Here is a 17,029-nt window from a genome sequence, read left to right as displayed (position 1 = left end):
ACTGCCGGCACGATAGAAGTGAACAGGCCCACAATTGAGATGCTTCTGATGGAAGCTAATCTCTTATAAACAAAATTATGATACTCTGTTGGGTACAGACTTTTAGATTTTCATCTAACAATATCTTTCTTCCTCTAGAGAATTACAACTCCAAGAAAAATCTTTTGCTGACTGGGAACTAGATCTGATTTTGCATGGTTTACAATCCATCCGAGACAAGAGAACACCTATAGGATTTCTCCTAGATGTGGAAGTAGTTGAGCCGGAGATATAAAAAAAAAAAAAAACACGGACAAGTTTAACCAAGGGATGGAAAAAAAAAGGAAAGGGAAACATTTCTACACATTGACACAGGAGCGTTTTTTTTTCTTCATCGTAGGAAATTATCTAAGTCTTTTTTAGTCATGTACTGTAGCTACTTCAGCCAGCTCCTGCGGTAGGCTATTCAATAGATTTATAGTTCTCACATTAAAGGCTTGTTGCTTCTGCGGATTGAACCCTTTTTTCTCCAGATGGAGGGAGTGCCCCCTTGATTTTTGAGGTGGGTTTTACATGGAACAGGATTTCCCTGTGGTTTTTGTATGTGCCATTCAAATATTTATATAAGTTAATCATCTCTGCCCTTAGTCGTCTCTTTCAAGGCTAAACAAGTTTAATTAATTTAATCATTCCTCAAAACTTAGATTCTCCATGCCCCTTAATAGATTCATTGTTCTTTGTATTTTTTCTAACTCTAGGGCATCCTTTCTATTAACTGGAACCCAGAACTGAACTGCATATCCTAGATGAAGCCGCACGAATGCTTTGTAAATTGGTAATATTATATCCCTGTCCCGCGAGTCCATGCCTCTTAATACACAATATCTTGCTGGCCTTTGAAGCAGCCGATTGACATTGCATGCTGTTATTTAGCCTATGATCTACAATTACACCCAGATCCTTCAACAAGTGACTCTCACAGTATAGCTCCCCTAGGATATAGGATGCATGCAGATTGTTGGTACCCAGATGCATAACTTTAGATTTATCTACATTAAACGTCATTTGCCAAGTGGATGCCGAAGCACTAAGTGTTCAAATCAGCTTGCAATTTTCTAACATCTTCTATAGAATGAACACTACTACATAGCTTGGGGTCATCTGCAAAAATAGAAACTGCGCTAATAATCCCATACTCTATATCATTAACAAACAAGTTGAATAATAGTGGTCCCAGCACCGAACCCTGGGGTACACCACTAACAACCGTAGACCATTTTGGAGTAGGAATCATGGACCACAACTCTGGATACGGTCCTTGAGACAATTCTCAATCAAATTACAAACTATATATTCTAAACCTATAGTCCTTAATTTACGCATTCGACGTCTGAGGGACCGTGTCAAATGCCTCTGCAAAGTCCAAAAACACTATATCCACAGTGGCCCCTCTGTCTAGCCTTCATAAAAACAAAATCAGGTTGATTTGACATCTTCTGTCCTTAGTAGAAGTGACAGCCAGCATGGTTTTACTATTTTTTGTCACAATCCTGTATATAGTCCCCCAATAGCCCTTCAAACCTTTTTCCCCATGATTGAGGTTCAGCTAACTGGTCTATAATTACCCAGGGAAGACCTAGAGCCCTTTTTGAAAATGGCACCACATTTGCCCCATGCCAATACCTTGGTTCTATAGCAGTCACTAGAGAATCTCAAAATATTATGACGAGGGGGACAGAAATAACTTAACTAAGCTCTTTAAGAACTCTAGGGTCTAACCCATCTAAAAAACAAACAGGCTGGGAGGGTAAAAACACTTAAATTTAGGAAGGCTAATTTCCTTAGGATGACGTCTGCAATTCAGGACATACACCTGGAACAACTAATGTCAAATAATGGTACAAATGATAAATGGGAGATCTTAAAATCTACTTTTGTATAATTTATATAAACAATACCAAAAAATAGGAGCATGTAGCCAGAAATGTATAATATAACCATTTTATTACACAAATATTACAAACACTTTAAAAAACATAAAGACATGATTCTAGTACAAACAATGTGGTATTATAGAGCGAAACATGGAAATTGCTGGATAAATGTAAAGATAGAAAAGCTGTACTGAACTGCAAAATCTATTGTAGACCGAAAGTGGGTTCTATACCGATTACCTCTAGTGCCAACGTCAGTGCATGCAAAGATCAGTCATTAGACAGCCTTACCCATTACAGCAAACAATGTTTAAACCAGTGTTGACTCTGCCACAAAGACTCCAAGACCCCTTTGTGGCAGAGCCAACATTGGTTTAAACAATCTTTCCTGTAATGGGTGCGGCTGCCTTCTGACTGATATTTGCATGCACTAACACTTTCTCTTAACTCCCCTTTCATCAGTCAATGTTTACAGGGCACTATAGTCAAAGAGGCTCTGTCACCGTGCCCTATCTCCTACATAAGGAGATGGGCACTATAATGTAGGTGACAGCAGTGGTTTTTTTATTTAGAAAAACGATTTTTTAACACGTTAGGAGCGATTTTAGCTTTATGCTAATTAGTTTCTTAATGCCCAAGTGGGTGTGTTTTTACTTTAGACCAAGTGGGCATTGTACAGAGGCGTGTATGACGCTGACCAATCAGCGTCATACACTTCTCTCCATTCATTCACACTGCACTAGCGATATAGCTATATCGCTATGTGCAGCCACATACAAAGTTTAACGTTACAGCAGTGACCTGACAATGAATATACATTACCTCTAGCAACGACGGGATGTGTATTCAGAATCCTGTCACTTCTGTATCTTTTCTGAGAGATTTCCCAGCAAGGCAAACAATCTCGCGAGATTACGCTGTAAACTGTCAATTAAAAACGAGATTTTGTTTGCCTTGCTGGAAATCGCACAGAAAAGATTCAGAAGTGTCAGGATTCTGAATACACATCACGTCCTGGCTGTAGGTAATGTATATTCATTATCAGGACACTGCAGTAACGTTAGTCTTTGTGTATGTGGCTGCACATAGCGATATAATTATATCGCTAGTGCAGTGTAAATGAATGGAGAGAAGTGTATGACGCCGATTGGTCAGCGTCATACACGCCTCTGTACAACGCCCTCTTGGTCTAAAGTAAAAACACACCCACTTGGGCATTAAGAAACTAATTAGCATAAAGCTAAAAATAGTTTTTTCGAAATAAAAAACCCCAAAACACTGCTGTCACCTACATTACAGCACCCATCTCCTTATGTAGGAGATAGGCCACTTATAATGTGGTGACAGTGCCCCTTTAAAATCAGTATAGAACCCACTTTGGGTCTACAATAGATTTTGCGGTTCTTCAGTACAGCCTTTCTATCTTTACATGTTATCCAGCGAATTTCCATGTCTCGCTCTATAATACCACATTGTTTGTACTATAGTCTTGTCTTTATTTTTTTTTAAAGTGTTTGTAATATTTGTGTAATAAAATGGTTACATTCTTATACATTTCTGGCTACATGCTCCATTTTTTGGTATAGTTTATATAAATTATACAAAAGTAGATTTTAAGATCTCCCATTTATCATTTGTACCATTATTTGACATTAGTTGTTCCAAGTCTATGTCCTGAATTGCAGACGTCATCCTAAGGAAATTGGCCTTCCTAAATTTAAGTGTTTTTGCCCTCCCAGCCTGTGTTTGTTTTTTACAGTAAAGGTAAAATGTTACTATTTTGTGGTTGATGTTACTGAGGTTTTCACAAACAGACATTCCCAACAAGCTCTGTATTAGAAATGACCAGAACCAACAGAGCTTCACCTCTAGTCGGGTCTTCCATAAACTAGGCCATAAAATTTTCCTGCAACAGGTTGAGGAAATTTCTCCCCTTCGCAGTTGAAGCCGAACCATGACACCAATTAATATCCTGGTAATTATAGTCTCCCATTAGCACTACAGTAACACCCTGTGCAGCCCACTCCAACTATTTATATAGCTGACACTTTCGACTCCTCAGTTATATTGGGGGGGGGGGGGGGGTCTATAGATTACAACAAAGTAATTTCAGTATTTACCTTCCTTTGTAATTCCACCCACAAGGTTTCAACCTCCTCAATCTTCACCCACTATTGTCTCCATCACACTCACCTTCAGATCACTTCTCACATACAGACATACACCACCGCGTTTCCTATTTGCCCTGTCTTTCCGAAACAGTGTAAAACCCTCTAGATTTACAGCCCAGTCATGTGAAGCGTCTAGCCATGTTTCAGCAACACCACCTATATCTATATGTTCTTCCATATTTGTGAAAGTGGGCGGATAGGGACATTATAGTAGGTATACTGGGTAACCATGAAGCAATACTGACTCAGGCTGATGGTCCTCATCTTGAATTTCTTGTAAGCTATGTGTTGGTTTAGAGATTTCAGGTTTATGATGGCTCTGAAGGCAGTTTTTTTTTTTTACCAGAAATACTGGTCACTAAAAGCCTAGACTAGCTACTAGAAGGATCTGCGTTGAGAGAAAAAGGATTTCGAACAGTTGACTGGAGAGAGGCTTGTTGGTCAAAAATCTGCTGGGTGGTAGCGATAGGAACTCCAACCTGAACAGACTGGACGGCATCTAAAATCCAGGTAGATTATATTTCTTTCCAGACTTTAAACAAAGTGACTGAATCTGCCTGCCAGCTAAGGATTAGCATCATCGTGTTGGACAACTGTCAGTTCCAGGGTTGACAAGTAAACCCTTCCCTCTGGAGGACTGCCATCTCTCAGCTCCTCTTTTTGAATTCTATACAACCTATTTTTCTGGTTCTAAAAACGATAGAAGATAGCCAATAAAAGCAAGGTTCTGAAGGGAATTTTTTCTTCTTGTCCGATGCCTTTTTCAAGAGGTCATCTAGACCGAGGAATCCGATTCTTGCCCAGAGATCACATTGCCATTATCAAGAGTCTGATACATCTGGTATAAAAGGATGATGTAGAGGGCTTTGGTGAAAGGAGGCATTCTTTGAGCAATCAGTAAATTCACTTTGATCATGGATCTCATGCTATCCAGTAGAGAAGATTCTTGTGTAGCCACCTTTTCTGTACATTTTAAACAACGGTTCTTTGTATAATGGAGACACAGACTTCTAGCAGGGAGACCAAATTTGCCATTTGTAAGATATCTTGATATATCTTTACCCTGCAAGGCAAATAAAAGTTTAAATCCCTCAATGACAACCCACAGTTTAAATATTTTTTTAACCTTTTTTTTATTAGCTGGAGGGCTTTGATTGGATCCGCAGACTCCTGGAGAATCGGATTAGTCAGCAGGTGTAGACCTGGTTTCATTAACCACGAGTCAGAAAACCACAAAAAATCTGACAGACTCAAATTTAAATGGAACACCAGAAGGAGAAAAAAAAAATGTCAGTACTGAACTCAGATTGGAGTTTCTCCTGTGAGCTGTCCCCTGCAATGGCTCAGGCAATGCTGTGGCCAGAAACGAGAAGGAGGAAAGTTGGAGATGTCCCCTGCCCAGAGAAAATCCCTAAGTCTGCACAAACAAAGGACATGCAGCCAGATCCAGGGCAGATCCCTGAAAGAGCAGGAACCAGAGTAAAAAGTCTGCCGCCTTGTATCAAAGGAGATTATGGAGGGTAGTGCTGCTGCAGCCCATAGGCTCGCTCTCTGCACCAGCCCTCCCAGTCTCAGCTGGGGAAGAGGGCAAGCTGGGTGAACAATGAACCCTGCAAGTAGAGGCACCAGCAGGAGAAATTCTGTCCCACTAAACACATGTAAGAAACTTGATAGGGTGAAGGGATGGAGACCCTTATTTTCTGCTTCCACATGGTTTCCTGTCCCTAGGGAGGAGGGGGAAACCCTCCTGTTCGTACGATCGTGGAAAAAAAGTCACTTATTTTTAGTTTGCGGTAATGACTTCTGGCAGAACGGACATTTTTAATGTAAACTGGACTCAATACAGACTTACATGGACACTAAATTTTCAAACAACTTATGCTTATCTATTATACCGGATATCAACTTTGCATGGATAAAACTACATTTCTTACAGTAAGTACATATTGTGTAAAGTTACTGCTATTAGACGTCTTCCCTCCTGTAATCTGTTGCGCCCCCTTACCCAGGGGTGTAGCTAGGGGGGGGCAGGTGGCGCATGTCCCCTGGGCGCAACTTAGAGGGGGGCACCAGCGCCACCTCCTCCTGCACTATAAGTGTATGTTCACACGCCCTATTTACGGACGGAATTCGGGCGTTTTACGCCTTCAATTATGTCCGAAAATACGGCTCCAAAGATCTGCCTATTGAAATCAATGGGGTTACGATGTTCTGTGCACCTGCGTCAAAGTGCATGTCACTTCTGGAGACGTAATTGGAGCAGTTTTTCATTGACTCCATTGAAAAATAGCTCCAATTACGTCCGTAATGGACGCCGCGAAAAACGCAAGTACGAGCAAATACGTCTGAAATTCCGGAGCTGTTTTCGCCTGAAACCAGCTCCGTAATTTCAGGCATATTGGACGCTGCCATGTGAACATACCCTAATTGTACCAGTGTCTATAGGACACAGGTACAATTAGAAGCAATGAATAGCCGGGTACGTTCCGTTCCCGGCTATTCAGCTCTTTTGTACCAGAGAAGCGCTATCGCGCTTCCGTCGATGAAAGTCGCTGACTGACAGGGAAATTCATCCTGCCCAGCCAAATCAGCGCCTTTCATAGACTCTTCGTTCAACCCCCAGGAGACCTGCGCAGAAGAGAGCAGGTCTCCATGGCTGCCGGACGGCGTGGGAACGGGACTAAAGAGAGTTTAAATTGTTTATTTTATTGTAATAAAAAGTGTGTGGCATTATCTACAGGGAGGGCTTTATCTACAGGGGGGGGGCTATCTATGGATCACCATATACAGGGTTGGACTATCTGTGGAGCACTATAGGGGGAGCCATTTGTGGGACACTATATACAGGGGTGGGTTATATGGGGCACTATCTATCTACAGGGGGCATGGTGTGTGCGTGGGGGACATGGTGTATGGTGCTATTATAATTAGAGGTGCAGTGTATGGCGCTATTATATTTAGGGGCGTAGTGTGGTATAATGAGAACTTTATCTTTATTTATAGGTGTAGAAATGTTGGAAAAGTGAGAAGCTGAAGACATCTGAGCCGCAAACTGCAGAAATGGGATGTGACCAGGAGAAGTCATGATAGAGGTCTGGATCGGATGGAGAAAAAGAACTAGAATCTGAGACGTCACCGGTGAGTCACTTAATGTAAATTTTCATTCTGCCTCTAATCAGCACTGCAGTCACTGTATGATCTGCGAGATGATGGGTGGTATGATTAGGATAGGATTTATTTTTTGTGAAACAGCATCTCCCTGCATGTCCTCACCATTGTTCAGGACACGCTGGGAGCTGTAGTTTTACGCCGTACACACCTATACGGCAGGGGTTGCACTAAATTGAGCTGTATTTGTGCTGGTGCTGTATATATGTAATGAGCTTAGTTCTGGGGCTGTATATATGTACTGAGCTTGGTTCTGGTGTTGTGTATAGAACGATATTGCTGGCAAATGTACAAATGTTTTTATGCTCGAGTTACATAAAAAGAAATGTGGAAAAGAAATGACATGTCATTGATTGGTAGAGAAAACAAACACGGCGAGGGGGAAGGAGATGTCGGGAAAGAGGTTGGGGGGGGGGGCCCATCAAACTGAATCTTTGCCCCGGGTGCTGGAGAACCTAGCTACGCCTCTGCCCTACCCAATTGTCCATCAAAACTAGTCTTTAGTAACAGAGCAGAGGAGACGGACTGCAGGTGGGGGGGTCTCTACCAAAGCACACTAGTGTCTTCACAGCATGCCCATAGAAGTCTATGGAGATTGGAGAAGGAGGGAGCAAGAAGAGACAAACGTGCTGCAGCTTCAGTTAAGAGTCAGGGTATGTTCACACGGCAGCGTCCGTTGCGGCTGAAATTACGGTGCAGTTTTCAGGAGAAAACTGCACCGTAATTTCAGCCGTAATGGCATGTGCAGGAGTCTTTCGCTGCGTCCATTACGGACGTAATTGGAGCGGTTTTTCCATGGAGTCCATGGAAAACGGCTCCATTTACGTCTGAAGAAGTAACATGCACTTCTTTGACGCGGGCGTCTTTTTTACGCGTGTCCTTTTGACAGCGGCATGTAAAAAAAATGACCGTCGGCACAGAACATCGTAAGACCCATTCTAATGAATGGGCAGATGTTTGCCGACGCTTTTGAGATGCATTTTCGGACGTAATTCGGGGCTAAAACGCCCGAATTACGTCCGTATATAGTGTGTGTGAACCCAGCCTTATAGGTCACCTAGTGCTGGATTCTCAGCTACACTACTCCTACTTTAGATAGATGGAGAAGAGGAAAATCCTGCTCACCTGTGTGCAAATGCAATGGATAACAGCAGCACTAGATCAAAAGACAAATATAAATAGTTGGCTACGTGCCTGAGTGACAGTCCAATGGCTCCTCGAATTTAGATTTATTTAAAAAAAAAAAAAAAATCAGAAAGCACTCAAAAAAAAAATAAGTGATCCTTTTATACCCATGTGTATGTGGGAATAAAATAACTTTTTTTTTGTGATTTCTGATTGTCCATTTTTTTTAGATCTACGTGCAGAAGACATGACAGGGGTTAGGTTCCACCCACTAGCTTAGAGGCAACTATAATAGAGAGCCTGCAGAGGCGGGAAAAAAATAAAATCTATATCTCTGTATACAAGGCAGTGTTATTCCTCATGTACACACAACAGCTTATTCTGAAAAGTTAAAGCGTAACGGTCATTTTGCCAGCAAGAACAGCTCAAGTCTTGTAAAAGAGGGAAATGTAGTTTTCCAGTTATTGCTTGCTCAGTGGAAAGCAATCAAAACTAGGCAAGAGAGAGTCTTATCTTTGGTGAAGTAAATACTAGCATTTTACATCAAAACACAGCACCAGACATTAGACATATTCATTGGTTAGTTTTAGCAGACTCAGAGGTAAGATATATTTGACCCTCAAGATGTATTCATACATTGTCAAATTCCACTTTGAGAGTAATTTACCACTAGATTCCTAGACTACAGAACAAATGCAAGAAACAGGCTAATATAAAAACTAGACCCCCAGAGGGGTGTGCATCAGAGTCTAAATGGAGGCACTAAAAAAATAATAATAATAATGTACAAGTTCCTTAAAGTGGAGGATCGCCTCTGTTAATTATGCACTTAGCCAAAAACTGCGTGATCCTGGCCTTTTTTTTTTTTTGCGAAAAATTAGTGGATCTAAAAACGAAGGAAATGTATAAAAGAAAAGACTAATGCACATGTGTCCATGCCTGTGTTGGGTTAAAAAAAAAAAAAAAAACTGCATTCAAAAAAAAAAATAAAAAAGTGATCCTGGCTTTACTTTTTACCAGAAAAATCTTAGCTTCGGTTACGCTAGATCTATGAGGAATTTATTTGGGTGGCAGATTTTATAAATAGAGTAGGTCTTCAGTCCCTAGGCAGATGGGCTTTCAGAAAAAAACAAAACTATGTCTGATTGGCACAAAACAGAAAATTAGCACATTAAAGCGACCCGCTGGTCCCATGACATGTGAGCAGCTCTGTCCAATCCAAGAATAGTGGGAGCATTTTAGACGAAGTCTTAAGTGCTTCGGCCATTTTGGGACAACAGAGGGGACCCCAATGTATTTTGGCAGAGCCACAGCAGAGGGGCATAGATGGGGGCACCAGGAAAAATTACTCCATATACCTCATCACATTTATAAGTTTGTCCTGGTACCAGAGGGTTGCTTTAAATATTACGCAAAAATAAAAAAGGGTTTACCAGTTTACTTTTCTGTTCAGGGGAGAGAGCCTCTTCTGGAATTGAAGTCACATTCCTTCTCTTAAGGATTTGTTCATCTTTTTTTGCCTTTCTGAGCTCCACACCAACTTCTACTCTCCGACGTCTCAACTCCTACAATAAAAGGCAGGGTTGTCAAAGTTGCCAAACCGCCCCCCCCCACCCCCCAAAAAAACAAAACAAAAAAAAAAAAAAAAAAAACACAGTACAGGCATTTCAGAAGTAGTTAGTTTTCTGATTTTTGGTTAAAAAGGTCTGCAAAAGGTCTCGCCTCTCAAGAGTTTTACATATACTAGGACAGTGGTTTCCAACCTGTGGATCTCCTTCCAGCTGTTGTATAGCTACAACTCCCAGTAGGTCTTGACAACTACAGGCAATTAGGGCATGCTGGGAGTTCATTTATTAACGGCTTATTTCAGACCACTGCACTAGGATAGAGATAGATATATATGATATGGTCAATTGCTCTACCAGAGCAAGGCTGGAATTAGCTGTAAAGTCTGCAAGACAAATTCTCACAGTACAGGAGTCAGAAGTCACTTAGGCAATAGTATAAAATATACAGATGTTAAGTTTGTTTTTTCACTATATTGATAGAGATTAAAAGTTTGTAATAAATGTGAAGTCAAGAACAAGGTCTGAATAGCTTTTCAAGGGCTCAATTTATTCAATCTATTGATTACCTTGAACAGGGTACACAGACACACACACACACACTGTTTTCCATTGACCCACGACAACCACTGAGAACTTGCCAGAAGCCAGAGTAGATAGAAGCGTAAAGCATTAACATATCTGGTATCACGTCCGTAGAAGTGCAAAACTATTACAATATAATGTTATTTACCCACACGGTGAATGCTGTAAGAAAAAAATATATATAATGAAACTGGAGAATCTTTATTTCTTTTTATGGTCACATGTCCCACAAAGCGCTTTAAGTCTCATGCACCCCTAAATGGCACTAGTGGAAACTACAGCTTTCCCCGCAAAACACAAGTCCTCATGCCACTCAATCAACCACAATGGGACGATCATAATAAAAGCGAAGCTTTGTCTTCCCTGATGTTCCTTATCTGCAGAAGCAGACAGTGGAGGAAAGGTGTACCATCTCTCCCGAGACCAACACTAGCTCAATGCAACTATTGCTACAGGATTGTCTTGAGGATTGAGAGAAGAACCTCTTGATCCTCCGGTTCAGTTTGGTAGCGCAGAGGTCTATTGAGGGGAGTCCCCACTTTACCATTAGGATTAGTGTCCATTCTGGCTTGCTTATTTCCACTCTGCTCAAGTAGTCTACTACCTGGTTGTCCATGGCCGACGGGTACTGCCAAGAGTAATAGGAGGTGTTTCTCTGCTACTAAAATACTCCTGCTCATATTGCCCATAAGCAAGCTTGACCTGCCCCCCCCCTTGTTTGTTTACATAAGCTACCGCTGTAGTGTTGTCTGAATAAATCTTTACATGGTGACCAGATATGTAGAAAGAAGAGGCAATCCAAAGTAAGCTTGATGCGGTTGTAATTTGAGTATATCCAACTGTAGAGGACGAGACATGAATTGAGCCCATTTTACCACTGGGATGCAGGATGTTAAAAATCCCAGAACCAACATTGCATGCCTGAAGGAAGCACCATTTTGATGGCATGAGGTTTGATTTATCCTCAAACCCAGGCTTGATAAGATCGAACAAACCATTTGAATGATTTTTTTAATGAATCTATGGAATTCCTCACCATTAGGCCTTATGCACACGAACGTGTATTACGTGCGTGGAAACCACGTGTGTCGCACATACTTATGTAAGTCAATGGGGCCGTTCTGACAGGTCATGATTTTCACGCAGCGCATGTCCGCTGCGTAAAACTCACGACATGTCCTATACTTGCCAGTGTTTCGCGCAGCACGCGCCCATTGAAGTCAGATGGGTACGTGCAAATGGCGCACGGCACACGGAAGCACTTTTGGGTGACGCGCGTGATTCACGCTACAGCTGTTAAAGTGAAGGGAAACAAAAGCCCCTCATTCGTTACTGTTTCGTAACCTAAAAGCAGAGTGTCATAATGCCAGCTGTGCAAAAATCACGCAGCCACGCACCATATACAGATGCCACACAACTTTTGCGAGCGCAAAACGTACACGCTCAGGTGAATCCAGCCTTTAAAAAAAAAAAAAAAGCAAATGTCCAGGTATGGAATGAGCAAAATATCTTTTATTCTGATAAATGATTTTATCTGTGCTATTAGTTTGGTGAAGATCCTTGGACCCTGAGAAATTCCAAAAGGAAGCGCATTGAACTGAAGGAGTCAGAACCCGGATATTACCACAGCTACCCTCAGGAGCCTCTGATGGGGTCGAAATACTGGGACATGGTGGGTGTCTTCTAAGTCAATCGAGGCCATTACACAAGCTGTAAAAAGGAGATTTACTGTGGAAGATAGAGACTACATACCGAGATTTTTGTGGGAGAAATACCTGTTTAGCTCTTTTAGATTTATAATTACTTTAAAAAAGGTACCATTGTTTGTTTTTAACACTTTCCCAACATTTGACATATGGATATGTCATAGCTGGGCAAGGGCAATATGACGCAGGCTCACGGGCTGAGCCCACTCCATACAATGTGGGTATTGGCTATATGTTACGATCCCGCTGGTTTAACCCATTAAATGCCATGGTCAATAGCAACCGTGGTATTTAAAATAGTCAGAAAGAGAGGGCGATCCCCGCTAATAGACCGCGTCCCCCTCAATGCAATAGCGGAGTGGGGATGGTTGCTACGGCAGCCTAATGGAGGCCCCCAGGTCTGCCATCTTTGTGCTCTTAAGCCCTGATAATAACCTTAATAGAAGCCTGTTAGAAAGACCATATACTGCAACACATTAGTATTGCAGTATATAGTGCAAGTGATCAAACGTTTGCGGTTTCAAAGAAAAAACCCCCCAAAAAAACGCAACTATAGAAATTTGGTATCACCGTAATGGTATTAAGAATAAAGTTAACATGTTTTAATTGTTACGGTGAAGGTCATAAAAACGAACCACAAAAAACAATGGAATCTTTCTTATTTTCTACCCCACAATTAATGCCATCCCCCGTTTCCTAGTACATTAAATGGAGCCACGAAAAACTACAGCTTGTCGTGCAAAAAAATCAAGCCCTCCTAGGACTATAAATCGACGGAAAAAAAATTCAAAAAAAGTTATGGCTTTGGAAAGGTGGGAAGGAAAAACATGAAATTGAAAATCTGAAAAATGGCTGCGGCGGAAAGGGGTTAGAGAAATAGGAGGGGTGGGGGGGGAATACAATCCCCTGCTTTGCTCTTCCACAGGGACATGAACCTCCTTTTCCATTAGAGAAAGAATGCCCGATTCTATAGTCCCTTGCTTTAGTGTATGTTCACACGGGCTATTTTCAGCCATTTTTCGGGCCGTTAAAAAAAAAAAACGTTAGCAGAACGCCTACAAACATCTGCTCATTGGTTTCAAATGGGAAATACAGCGTTCTGTTTCCATGGGGCGTTATTTTATGCATCATTTTCAAATAACGGCGCGTAAAAAGACTCCCCATAAAAAGTGCATGTCACTTCTTGAGCGGTTTTTGGAGCAGTTTTTCAATGACTCAATAGAAAAACCATCTCCAAAAACGGCCGTAAAAAATGCCACAAAAAACGCTAGTTACTTAAAAAACGGCTGAAAGTCAGGGGCCGTTTACCCTTGAAAACGGCTCCTTATTTTCAGCCGTATTTTATTTAAGTGTGTGAACATACCCTTAGAGGGTCTCCCTGGACCTTTGTGGGAACAAACGTTCTTGGGGGAATGCTGGTGAATTCTATGCAATACCCTGAAGCTATTAAGTTTAGGATCCATTTATTTGAAGTGATTCACTGCCACTGCTGGAAAAAAATAAAGATAAACCACCACCACCACACGACGACCTCCTACTTTTCCTCTGGAGTCATTGTCTTCTGTTCACTCCCCAAAACGATTCCAGAAACAAAAATAACTTTTTTGGGATTTTTGATCATCCTGGTTCTGGCTTTTGTTTCCTTGCGGGGATCAAAGGAAATTAAATTGTTTTTTTTTTTAGGAGGTCATCCAAGGGAGGTCCAAAAGGATCTGAGCAGGAAAGTGAGCAGAGCTTAGGGCAGGAAAAGTGTCTGCCAGGAAGTCTTATTTCACATATAGCGAAAAGTAATCCAAAAATAGAATTAACATTTGCAACCTCTGTCGCTGTTAGGTAATTAGCACCATTACCCAACAGTGACAGAGGTCGCAAGTGCCGCATATCCTTACCCACAGACAAAATCTGGGTCTGAAGGTCGAATGTATAGACAAATGTTAAACCTATTTTTGGATTACTACTTTTCGCTATATGTGAAAAAATATTGCTTATTGCATAATACCTTGGAGTGCAGATGTTCCCATTTTTTATAAGTTGGCGTGGAAGCCTACTCACGCACCCTTGAAACAGAGTTCTGCGGAATCAAGAAAGTACCATTTCTGCCAGGAAACCTGCCACCCTGGCCAGGACTGGTATAGAAGAATGAATGTGCTCCCTTGAGGTTTTATCTCTGATATGTAGTTCCAATTGGGCAATCCATATCCTGAGGGAATGGGCAATCCATATCCTGAGGGAATGGGCAACACTGGTGACAGCAATGCCGGGTTTAAAGTCTGCTGCGGAGGCCTCCCACATTCTTTTAAAGGTAATAGTCAGCCTGTCCATAAGATCAGATAAGGAGCCAAAAGAAGGAAACTAAACAAGTTGTGTTTCCTTTAACAAAAAGGGTTTCTTTTCTTACAGTATATATGTAATACTGAGTATAGACTTGTAGAAACTTACAAATATGAAAATTAAATAGGCAGTGAAAAGAGTTCCATAGTGAGACATCTCTAAAATGAAATGTTCATAAATCAAAGGATAGCCACTGGAGCATCTATGCTGGGGGTTTTACCCTAGTCCTTGGAAACTTCCTCCGCAAACAGATATTTCCATTAAAATTAGGATATTTCCCAAAAACTAATTTTTCTTGCAGGGTTTATCCATTCTTTTAAAAACGTGGTCAGTTTAATCAAGTATAGGAAATGGTCATTGCTTTCTAGGGCTTAATTTGCCATCGTTTGCTGTATACATCTGGAGGAGTCTGACTTACTTGTGCATCTAGAGGAGTTCTTTGAAACATTCCTCTTTTGTAAGGGTCAGTTCACACGTTAAGTACTGCAGATTTTCCACAACAGAATTAGCTGCGGAAGATCCGCAGCAAATACAGTAGCAGCAAAATGGATGCGAAAACAAATCTGGTCCACATGCCGCGTAAATAGAGCGGAAAAAACGCTCTGAAATTGAACTGTGGTGCGGAGTTTTATTACACAGCATATAAATTTTACCTCCCAATTGAACTCAATGGGGGAGGTAAAACCTGCAACAAATACTTGTTGCGTTTTTTGCGGCAGGTTCACAGCAAATCCGCAGCAAAAAAAGCACAACTCTGGAAAAAATAAGAGGCCGCAGCTGTCTCCTGGGATGAAACGTTGGGCTAAGTGCTGGCCAGCTAGGTGCTGCAGCTTTTCGCAGCAGACACTCAGGGTGGAAAACTGCACCACAATTTGGTGGGTTGTTCGCCTGGGATTCCCTGTTGCACACCGGTCGGATACGCAGCATGCTTTTACGCAGCGTATCCTCCCTGCGTGAACTCAGCCTAAGGTTTTTTTTTAGGGAAATCTGCTTCAGCCCGTCCATTTTTTTTTTTATGCTAGAGGCTAGACTAGAAGATTCTTCTGCTGCGAGCACGACTGCCATAAAGTCTTAGTGTAGCCAGGTTAAGGCATGGGAGCACAGCCTGCAAAATGCAAAAAAGATAGGATATGTCATCTTTTGCGGTAAACTTCTACAGCCCGGACAACTTTCTATAAATAAACGGGAAGGTGTCCATGGACAATAGAAGTGAATGGGTCTGTAATTGCGCACAATTTTTACTGTCGTGTGCATGAGGCCTTAGGACTAGAAAAGCAGTGGCTTTCTTTAATTACTTGTTAAATGTATTTGCAGGGCATTAAAGTATTTTGTCCTACCATTTGGAGAGGAAGAATGCCTACTGAGTGATGTACCGGACTGGAGGATCTGGTTGACTCTGAATTGTCCATGCAACTCGCTGCATTTGCTACTGGATCCGATATCTTGGTATTGTAATACCAGGACCATATTAAATTCTAGCTGAAAAAGGCTGAGGACCGGCTGGGGCCCTTAAGCCCCTCCTCCCACTAGGGAAGCGAAGAAACACATGGAGTGTAAGTGACATGCAATTTCTTCCTCCTGCCCCTTACGCCTCACCAAACGTTCCGGCCAAGCAACCTATCCTGCAGATGCAACAGCCATGGCGCTAGAGGAAGAATGACCACAACCAGTGGTGGTCAGAGCATGGCCCGACCTGCCATCTCTAATGAGAAGCAACGCCTAGGAGAGAAGGGAGGCCAGCCCCAGACTATCTGCAACCAGAGAAGCCCAATAAAAAATGTAAGATTCCAGGGGGGGTCTGCAGCCTTAAGTGTGTCCTTAACCTGGGAAAAATCGCTAAAGTAGTTCCAGCAACTCTCATCTGGAGGACAGGAAACCCAAACTAGGTGCGGAGAGGTGTGTCTACTTTTATCTACTCAGGTTGCCTATCCATCAAATGGGAAGTCCTCTCCAGGGGTGCGGTCATGGGTTTGACACACACACACACACACACACACACCATCTAAACTGCAGCACTAATATACTTACTGCAATGTCTTTGCCCTTGTTCTTAAATTTTTTCATACGATCTGCAGGTGGCATCTTTTTTAGTCAATTATGCTGTAAAAAGAGTACATATACCACAATTAAACCACACAATGCCCATAATGCACAAAAACGTATAATGTGGTGACAGAGCCTCCCTAAGTGCCGTCTCTCCTACATAATGTGACCAGCACTAATGTAGATTACAGCTGTGTTTATTTAAAAAAGCAATCATTTTTGACGGAGTTATGACCTATTTTAGCTTTATGGTAATGACTTAGACAACTGGGTGTGTTTTACTCTTTGACCAAGTGGGTGTTGTGGAGGGAAGTGTATGATGCTGACCAATCAGCGTAATACACTTCTCTTCATTCATTTACTCCTCACATCGTGATCTTACTAGATCACTATGTGCAGTCACATACACACGTTACTGAAGT

The 17,029-nt window shown here is 41.8% G+C and overlaps 1 protein-coding gene across 1 annotated transcript in view; it reads right to left on the bottom strand.

Moving 5' to 3' along the window:
* Window positions 1-16,668, bottom strand: part of LOC142656370 (importin subunit alpha-5-like) — a 53,024-nt gene extending 36,356 nt beyond the window's left edge. The window contains exons 1-3 of the mRNA XM_075831287.1: window positions 16,593-16,668; window positions 9,819-9,942; window positions 4,564-4,583 (exon numbers count right to left, since the gene is read on the bottom strand). Coding sequence (XP_075687402.1) covers window positions 4,564-4,583; window positions 9,819-9,942; window positions 16,593-16,646 — 198 coding nt within the window. The 5' untranslated portion in view covers window positions 16,647-16,668. The remainder of the gene's footprint in view (window positions 1-4,563; window positions 4,584-9,818; window positions 9,943-16,592) is intronic.
* Window positions 16,669-17,029: the final 361 nt, after the last annotated feature.

Source organism: Rhinoderma darwinii, chromosome 6 (assembly GCF_050947455.1).
Source record: "Rhinoderma darwinii isolate aRhiDar2 chromosome 6, aRhiDar2.hap1, whole genome shotgun sequence".
NCBI classification, from domain to species: Eukaryota; Metazoa; Chordata; class Amphibia; order Anura; family Rhinodermatidae; genus Rhinoderma; species Rhinoderma darwinii.
This window is presented reverse-complemented; position numbering and strand designations above follow the sequence as displayed.